The sequence below is a fragment of the Lissotriton helveticus genome, chromosome 7 (assembly GCF_964261635.1).
Source record: "Lissotriton helveticus chromosome 7, aLisHel1.1, whole genome shotgun sequence".
NCBI classification, from domain to species: Eukaryota; Metazoa; Chordata; class Amphibia; order Caudata; family Salamandridae; genus Lissotriton; species Lissotriton helveticus.
The window spans coordinates 676,800,177-676,810,368 of NC_136068.1; the positions used below are offsets into that span (position 1 = coordinate 676,800,177).

The 10,192-nt window shown below is 37.5% G+C and overlaps 1 protein-coding gene across 1 annotated transcript in view; it reads left to right on the forward strand.

The window, feature by feature from the left end:
- The window catches only part of IL17B (interleukin 17B), a 58,702-nt gene extending 56,308 nt beyond the window's left edge, over positions 1-2,394 (forward strand). The window contains exon 3 of the mRNA XM_078652981.1: positions 379-2,394. Within this exon, the coding sequence (XP_078509107.1) occupies positions 379-637 (259 nt within the window). The 3' untranslated portion in view covers positions 638-2,394. The remainder of the gene's footprint in view (positions 1-378) is intronic.
- Positions 2,395-10,192: the final 7,798 nt, after the last annotated feature.

Sequence of the window (10,192 nt, forward strand, 5' to 3'; positions counted from 1 at the left end):
CAAACACTGGTATTACTATTCTGTAAGTAAAAATATATTTATCATGTATTTTCCAGTCAGGTCAGTATGTTGTGAGCAAAATGTGACCTGCAAACGTGGTTTAATACAAACAAAATACAGCAGGCTTAACAAATATCGTTTTACTTTGTTGAAAATGCACATTGTTTAAAATTACTGTATCTTTGTTTAATAACTAGTTTCTACGAAATCTTTATTTGTGGAAAATTACAGGTATTGCTTCAGAATTCAATTCAGCCATATAGAACTTGTATTTTTGAAGACTATCCCTCAGTCGACATAGGACAGTCAAACTTGTGTGCATAACGGTGTCACTCGGGTAACTCAAAATCAAATTAACATTTTCATCCTTCTCCCTAGCATCAACCATGATGAGTCACGCATCCCCGTGGACATCCCCGAGGCCCGCTGCCTGTGCACGGGCTGCATCAACCCCTTTACCATGCAGGAGGACCGTTCAATGACCAGCATCCCCATCTATGGCAAGATTCCTGTCAGGAGGTTGCTCTGCCCGCAGGAAGTGCAGGGCAGGAAGTCCCACCGCAAGAAGAAGAAGTGCCACCCGGTATACCAGATGGTGATGGAGAACATCGTGATTGGTTGCACATGCATCTTCTAACCAGTGAAGCAAAGCCCGAAGCATTCAGAAGGATCACAAAAAAAATACACACCCCTTTCCCCATGACATGGTAGTCGCCCTCTTCCAATAGCTATCTTGAGTAGAACCTGCACCGACAGAAGTACAATGCTCCTTACAGAGATAATCATTCAAAATAGAACCCATATCACAAAAGGGAAAGGCAGTAGGGAGCAAAGCAGAATCTTTCAGGATACTGTTAACAGTGAAGCAGGGATTAAATCCTACATATCACACTTCTTGTCTTAAAGACCTAATCTCCTTGTCGTTTGACTGCTGAATAGCGACCCTACTCAAACATCATCCTTTAGAAAAATTGCTCTCAAACCAGGCTCTCTCCCTAATTGGTAGACTACAGAACGCTCAATGGTTGAATGAACCAAAGAGTTTTCATTAACCATTGTGTAATTCCAGACGGCAGCTTAAGACATCCAGTGAGATTGGGGTTCAACTGCTACCAATTGATCAACTATGTCCTTAACCAGACCCAAATTCCTACCTTAAATTTACCCTAGTGTCTACATGTGATTCAGTGTTGATGGTATGCGACGAAAGCCAGCTCATATTCAAGCACCATGCAGGAAAATACATATGATTTCTAAGGCAGAAAATGGAAACTTGCGACTCAGTGTGTCCTGTGAACTGACCAGAACTGCGGAGATAGCCCTGATTTTAAACACACAGGGCCCGATGCACAAGGCTTTGTCAAGGACTAAGTGAATCTTACGGAAATTCACGAGCATGTCACAATTAAGTTAGGAGTAAAACACTACTTTCCACAGTAGAAACGTTTTTCTGATAGAGAATGTTACAGGAATGCGCATAACCAAGGGCCAGCATCTCTATCACAGCAATTCCACAGGGAAGACAATCCCTTGTGCTATTCAAGTTAAGAACCTCAGCATTTGGCTCCTCAGCTCTGCACTATCTGGTGCAGTGTCTTCACTAGAACAAATACTCATGCCCAGTGCTAGGAACCCCAGTCTCCATCCAAAATGGCTGATACTAGTACCATTTTGTCCTTGTCATTCACAGACAAAGACATGCCCCAAATAAATGACCTTTTAAACTAAGAAATATGCGACTCTACATGTAGGTATATATGTATGCAGACGCAAAGTGTAATTTGTGGTTTATTATCATTGTTGAGTTTGAGGAGGAACCATGACTCGAGTGAGTCATGACGTCCCTCCCGTCTTTCAACAATGGTAATAAACAACAAGCATACAAATATACCTACAAATAGTCAAACGTGTTCCAGTACTAAAACATTCCTTATTTGGGGTGTGGTGATGATAGCACATTTAATGTTATTCTACTCTATGGGCCTGATTCATAAAGGTAAACATACACTTTGGTGTTAGTTTGCAATTGTTTACTATTCAAAGGGATTTACGAGTAGTAAACTTACACAATCCGGCCCAAGGTATCAGCATATACAGTTGATCCCATTTTTTCATGTGTATCTGTATTAAGACCAAACCATGATGCAAGGTTGCAAGGGGTTTAATTTGAGCTCCGTGGTAAAATTACACGGAGACATTGTGACTAGTAAGTTAGTTGTTTTCCTATGTAAATTAATTGTTACATGCAGTCTCTGAACCAGTAAAACATATTTTTCTCATCCCAATTTTGCTGTAATGTAATAAACTCAAATTTGAAATTTGCACTGTGGTAATAAATGTGTGAACGTGCTTTTATTAGTACAGTTGCTCTCAATAAAGTGTTATTCAACCACATTTCTTTTCACTTCTATTTTGCTGTACTGTGGGAATAAACTCGAATTTGACCTTTGTACTCTAGTAATAAACGCGGGAATGTGTCTTTATTTGTACAAAGCCTGAGAGAGAGATTTATTCATATGCAGATATGTTCCCGACTGCTTAGTAAGAGAGTGGCATATCGGGATCAAGTTTGCGCTATATAAAACTTTATAAACAAATAATTAAATACCACACACACTGTATATGTTCACGATTACACTTCCACCCATATTCTATGGAGCCCCAAAGCATACTCTCCAGTTTATACTAAATAAAATAGATTCAGAGTACATAAACAATACAAAACATACTCGATATTTATAACAATGAAATGGACAGCGTTTTTCATTTTCTGTATTCAAATCACTTTTCGTGTAAAATGTTGCATAATTCTAAATCACATCTCCCCGCAAATAATAATTTTCTGCAGAGGAATCACTTTTCTTGCAAAATGTAAAATTCTACACAGCATGTCGGCAATGTCCATTTTAATATAACATGGCATTAATTGTAAACATCCCAACATTCCACAACAAATGGTAGTTTTTTTGTTCTACAAAAAAACTTTATTTTAATTAATTTCTTTTCTAAAAAAAAAGGTAGACTTTATATTGAAATGGGAGATGTTTTTTAAAGAGATGAAATTGTGTGTTTTAAGAAATCAGGCAACCTTTTATAAAGTACAACATAAGCACTAAAAGGAGCACTAGTCTCAGAAATCGATTTTTTATTTAAAGTGTGAAGATTTATCTTAAAGAAAATGTACATGATTTTCCTACTAAAGATTTACAAAATCGTTTTCCTTTTAGAAAAGAGGACAGCAGTTATTATTTCAAAAGTTCACTGAATTCTACACCAAGCACTGGCAAAGCCAATCAGACTCGCCTTTAAAAGACAAATGCCAAGCTATTGGAATTGTCAATGCTTGTTTGCATTGGAAGATTTAAAAAAAAAATGCCCGCACACCCCTTAGATGGTCATCTTTGAATGTTTTTTCACATAAAGAAAAAACATCCTTAGGAGACCACTGATGTGCTTGCATGCAGCAACACATTGGCAACCACGTTAGATCATTTTTAAAGCTTGAGTTACAATTATAAGAAGGCAGCCATTTTAGAAAGTTAAATGTATAAAAATAAAATAATAATAAGCATGTGAAAACTAAAGAAGCAAATAGCCTGGTAGCAATGTGCAGTTTCCAATTCACTCCCATGGAGTCCTGAAAGATGAATGAAAAAATGAAAAAAAAAAACAGTTCCCCGATGTCAGCCGTGAAAGGATACCACTCATTTGATCAAAACGGTGGCATAGTGTATATACTGCAGTGGAGAAACAAATAAATGAATAGCGGGGAAATCCAACAAATAAAGAGACACAGAGATAGACAACAAAGCTATCTAATCATGAACAAGAGCTGACCAAAATCTGCTCTGTGTATTATTGCATTCTAGACAATAGATCTTTGACAGACATCAAAAACAAGCATTTTCTTTTTTTAGTTTAATAATTCTAATGGTATATTAATAAAGTACCAAGATTGCAATAGGGCATAAGATGGAACAATAGAATAATAAAACACATATCGTAAAAAGCTATTATAGTAAGGATCAATCAATTCAGAGATAGAGAAAAGTAGGGTAAAGAAACCATCTTATGGGTGAGAAATGGATGGGAAAAGTAAAGTGTACATATTAAAACAGGTTATAAAATAGATAGTAAGAAGAGTAAGAAAAAGAGGGGGAAGAGAAAAGAAAATAAGGAGAGAGAAATGAGAGGATAAGGGGAAAAAGATAGGATAAGTAATTAAGATAAAGAAGGGCGAGAAGATAGGAAAGTAGTAAAGAGAATTGAAAGTAAATCAGATTTGATTGTCTGAGATATCGTTGATGATGCGACAGTAGATATTCTATGTTCATTGCAAATAAGGTTCCACCACATTAATGTACAAACTTTAGAATTATCTTTCCAACAAGTTAAAATCACTTTACATGCAAGGGAAATAAAAAGGTCAAACAATTTCATTTTAGGTGAAGCATTGGAGAAATCATCAGATGAGGACCCAAGAAATACATTTTGAATTGATAATAAAATATTATAGTTTAATATCTTGGAGGACGTATACCAAAGGAATTTCAAAATGTAAAAACATTGGGACAGTAATATATTAGATGTAACAATGTGCCATCCGAGGAGAAACAAGACCAACAAAGGGGAGAGAAAGAGGGATTAATCTTATGAATATGAATCAGTGTATAAACCGCTCTGTTGTACAGAAAAAATAAAGATTGATTAATGTTGGCAGCTTTTGAAGTAGTGCAAATGTTATGCCGGAGTTTATTCCATATGTTAGTGGGGAGGGATATAGATAGGTCTTGTTCCCAAGCTAGTTCAATAGTAGATTTTGGTCTATCGGATATGGGAGTGGACAAAAGCTTGTATATTACAGAGGCTTTTTGAATTGAGTTGGGGAGAATTGTGTTCAAAGGGCTCATGGATGTAACTGGAATGGTGTCATCAGAGACATTTTTGGATGACAAGAATGATTGTAAGGTGTTGGATATTTGTGAGTATTGGGGAGAGTAGGACAGAGGAAAATTCTAATGTTGTAGTACAGTGAAGTGTATAAGAGAGTTATGTGATACTAGTTAATGAACATAGAAAATACCCTTCTCTTTCCAATGTTTGAACTAGAATGATTTTTGTCAGAATTTAATGAATTTGTTGTACCAAATAGAAGATGTAAGAAACGCTTGTTGAAAGGTAGCGCCTTCTGTAAATAGAAGTGTATGAAATGTTGGGAGTATTTTAAAATGGGATATTGAGAAATAAAGGTACAATTAGACATGGAACAGATGTCGGAAAAGGAGAATTCCTATAGTAGGGAGCGCTAAAAAGCAATGCATCTGGGTATCGGTGAGTCGCAATCCTGCTTATTTAAAGCATACAATTGTCTAAGTAAAAAAGCAGTATGGTATTATTTAAAATAAGGAAATCTCACACCTCCTTCAGTTTTTGGTTTAATTAATTTAGATAAGACAATGCGAGGTGACTTTTTAATCCATAGGAATTTAATACAGAGAGAGTCAAGTTGTTTAAAATAATAATTGGGAATTTTAAAAGCTAACATAGAAAGCAAGAAAACAATGAGGGGAACAATCATCATCTTAATAGTGTCCAAACTACCCCACCAAGATAGAAAAAGAGGGGACCAAGAACTAAATGATTCCTGAATCTTATGTTTTAGTGCATTAAAATTGTGTAAAAAGAGTGTGAGGAATATTTGAGGAAAACCACACACCCAAGTATTTAATTTTGGAGGGACACCATTTGAAATTAGTGTTGGAAAACACGTATTGATAACAAGTGCAATTTAAAGGTAAAACCTCAGTTTTGGAGAAGTTTAGTTTGTAGCCTGATATTTTAGAGTATAAATCAATTACCTGAAGGAAAGGAGGCAAAGCGGTAGGAGGATTAGATAGATAGATCAAAATATCATCTGCATGAGCAGATAGTTTGATTTCTTGGGATTTGTGTTGAAAACCAGTTATTAATGGGTTATGATTAATACTTTCAAGAAAAGGTTTAAGACAAAAGAAACAAAAGAGTGGAAGTGGACAACCTTGTCTGGTACCTGTGTGTAAATTAAAATATGGTGACAAGAGACCATTGACAGAAATAGATGCACGGGGCTCAAGATAAAATAACCTAATAAATGCAATACATTTTGGACCGAAACCGAACCAATGAAGAGTTCTGAACATGAATGGCCAATTTACACGATCAAATGCTTTTTCTGCATCAAGGGATAATGCAGCTAGAGGATCAGGATATCTTTTTCCCCAACGCAAGAACGTTAGAGAACATTCTAGCGTTATCAGAGGTAAGTCGGCCTCTAATTAAGCCGGACTGATCAGGTTTGATTAATAGAGGTATGATGCCGTCCAATCGAGAAGCGAGAATTTTCACAAAAATTTTCCAATCAGAATTAATTAATGAGATAGGGCGATAATTTTGGCATCAGGTATGATCTTTGTCTGGTTTGGGGATGATTAAAATGAGAGCGTCTAAAAAGGAACCCTCAGGTTTGATTTTGATATGGAGTTAAAAAGTTCAAGTAAACGAGGGGCAAAAATAAATAAAAAACAGATTATTTCGCTGGAAAACCCATCTGGTCCGGAAGCCCTGGCCCCCCTCAAATCTTTAGTAGCATCATGGATCTCTTAAAGAGAAATATCTTTTTCAAGAAGAGACATAGCATCAGGCACAGACAGAGGAGAGGGAAGACCATCAAAGAAAGACTGGGTATCGCACTCAGAGGGATTTGTATCATCCATATATAGAGAATGATAATAGGATTGGAAAGCATTAACAACATCAGAATCACAATGAAGTAATTTATTATTAGTAGTATTACGAATAGGACCGATGGTTACTTTTCCGATTTGACTTTTAAATAGTTGGCCAACATCTTACCTGCTTTATTTTGACCCCCGTGATATTTGGATTTAATTTTAAGTAAAATATTGCAAGCATCAGTTGTAACTAATTTGTTTCAATCTGACTTTGCCTTAATAAGATCTCGGAGATGGGAAGGAGAATTAAATGTGAAGAAAGAGTGTTCTAGAGATTTAATGTGTTTAAGGGCAGAGATGTACTGGGAGTTCAGTAATTTCTTCTTTTCGGCCGTGTATGCAATGGTGAAAGCCCTGTGGGAAAAACAAGCATTTTCAAAGTCAATATGTCTTGCCTTTGGGACTTAATGGTTTTGCCAATGGTTTTTGTCAGGCTGTACAGCATCCCCAATGCTATGTAGCATGGCTCAAAAAAAAAAAAAAAAGCTCATAATGTAACCGGCAGTGTCATTTTGTAGGCATGTGCATCAGCTTCACATACCTACAGAATGACACGTTGCTTTTTTTTTCCTTTTTATTTACCGATCCCCATTGTAGCAGTAAGTAAAAAGAAAAAAGCAGCAAGAAAGATTTTTTTTAAAGCAGGATGGAAAAAAGGGGAACAACCTGGAGGGTGGAAGCAACATGGAGGACAAAGGTGGGGGAAAAGACACAAACCGCATAAACACAGATCAATGTGGAGGGCGGTGGGGAGAATAGAAACACACAGGTGAGAGAGAGCAATAAGGAGCAGGGGGAAGCACACAGGTGAGAAAGCAATGTGGGGTGATACTTGGGTGAGCAGGCCCTGATGTGGGGTTGGCGTGTAGCACATGGGTATAACAGACCAACATGGAGCTGTGGTGTGGGCAAGATAATGACAGAAGGAAGAATGCTGGAAAACACATGCGCTCTAATGGAGGCGTTCGCAAAAGAAAAAGTAGTACTTGAAGAGTAAGCAGTGGAAGGAAAAAAGTAGTAGGGAAATTCACAAGGGGAGGGACAAACACAAGAAGAGGAAGGAAAGCCCACACAAGTTAAACAAATAACAAACAAGCAAACAAGAGTGGCATAAAATCAACCAATAGTAAGCAATGGGTGGACTCTAAGCTACTGTGAGCTGACGAAAGGTATTTTCACTAATAGACAGCTTCACATCTGGAAACACTGGGCGTATTAATTATTCTAATTTCCTATCCATTGTAGAGTGCACTAATACCTCTTGCTTAGTGTAAAGAAACATTCACAAAATAAACGCAGTCACAAGGCCTTAGGTGTTTCTGTTTGATAAAGTGTCCACCTTCCAGTCTGAATTCTGTTTAGAATTATATTTTAGTTAGTCTAGTATTCCGTGAAGAGTAATATGGTTCTCCCCACCTTTCTTTTATTGAGCCGGAGTCCATGACATTTCTTACCTGAAATAAAATTTGATTTATCTTTTTAAGTTCAGTGTCCTGTATGTTTATTCAATTCTTGAAATCCTCTGTTTTATTAAAGTGCAATTTATATTATTTTCATATGATGTAAAGTGGAATGTGCTAGAAGGATGGTCTCAATGTAAATTTCACAATTTCTTCAGGGTGGACGCTACTTCACAGGTGTGACTAGGGCTGGACTTTCTGGATTTCAGCAAGTGTGTGTGATCGGACATTAGTGAAAGAGTGTATGTGTGTTGATCACACTAACTCAGCAGATGGAAACAAGGGTGTGCCATAGTTGCAGATGGGAGCCATTGCACATCAGCGCTCAGCTGGGGTGAGTTCAACTAAGCTTTCAGCAGCAATGTACAAGAGCTTCCTATAGCTCAGCGTGTGTGATTCGGGGCATAAAGATGCACAGTTTGTGAGCAAAGGCACATTCGTTATCAGTAGGTCAAAGTCCACACTACATCTAAGCTGGTGTGAATGAGGTCCACTACTTCTTAGTAGTTGTGAACGAGTCTGCAGTAGTCATCGGCAGGTGTGGGTGTGGTCTGAATATGAAAGAGGGTGCACCATCTTAGCACATGTGAGTGAATGTACACTAGCTCTTAGTAGGTGCAAGCTAGCACCCAGGTGTGAGTGAGGGCTTATTAGATAAAAAGGCACAATAATGGTCTTGGAGAACCTAAGGCTTCTGATACCTTTTGCTTCAAATACATTTGTGCAATTGTGCACTGCACGGGTAATTTTGAGCACGTCTTTGCTGTCATCCCTTTACAAGGGCCATTCCACCTATTCAACCATAAAAGAAGGGGAATTAGAAGAATCAGTAATTACATTCTTCAGGACACCACTTCTTTTTCAATCACTTCTTATAGTATGAGCTGAATTCCTTTGATTATGCTGCTCCTGCCACCTTCTTTAAGTCACTTAGAAAAGTTAATCTCATACAATCTCAATCTTGGTTCCCGTCCAACTCCTCAAATGTGTTACGGAACAGTCCTTCCGTGGCGGCCTGCACGGGGAGTAAAGGGGTCGGTTACATTCACAGTATAAACCTGCTGCAATGTGTTTGTATTTACATGTCATTCTAATTCCATCAGTCTTAGAATGTAACCTCCCAAGCATTCAGTTGCACTGTTGCTCTGGAGATCTTAGGTCTGTGTTGCTGTGCTGCGACCTTCTTATTAAAATTTATTTTAATATTATTTACTGGAACTGGAATTTTTAATGGCGACGGGGAAAAGAAGATTACTCTCAATATATTAAAAGCAGCACAGAAGAGTTAATTTTTTAAAAGGAACCCACGAAGAAGAAAGAGGTAAATTTGTTTTAGTTGGTTGGAGGATAACTGGAAAATCACAACTATGCACTTACAAGACAATGGAAATGGGAATGAAGAAGGAGTATCAACTGTGTTTATACATTTTTCGTGAAGATAAATAATCAAAAATGACAAGAAAAGCATCAATTCATTGAAAGAAAATTGCAGATATTGAATGAAAACAAACGAAAGGAGATTGGTCACACTTGTGGAAAACAATAAGGTACTGTAGCTCTTTGTTCCTGTTTAAAATATCCGGCAATCTTAAACGTTCAAAAATAAGCTTGAACGCTTACCGACAACGCGCGTTGGTCACATTTCAAGTGTCAACATCCAGCGTGACGCTTTGGTGGATTCTTGACTGCTGCAACATTCTTGTGGGCAGGCGTCTGAAAAGCATACGGCAATACCGGAAAAGCATTCGGGAAGACACAGTGCATGCTGGGAAGTGACGCAGTCACGAAGATCACGCAGCGGCCATTTTGTGTTCCTTAGAAACAGCATAGCAACCAAAACGCTAGCTGTAAAGGACACGAACAGTTTACTTTGAGTATTTTTAGAGACAAAATCTTCAGAACTACGAAGGAAGTAAGTCATATTTTAAAATAAGGAGCATTGATTTAAAAAAAAAAAAAAAA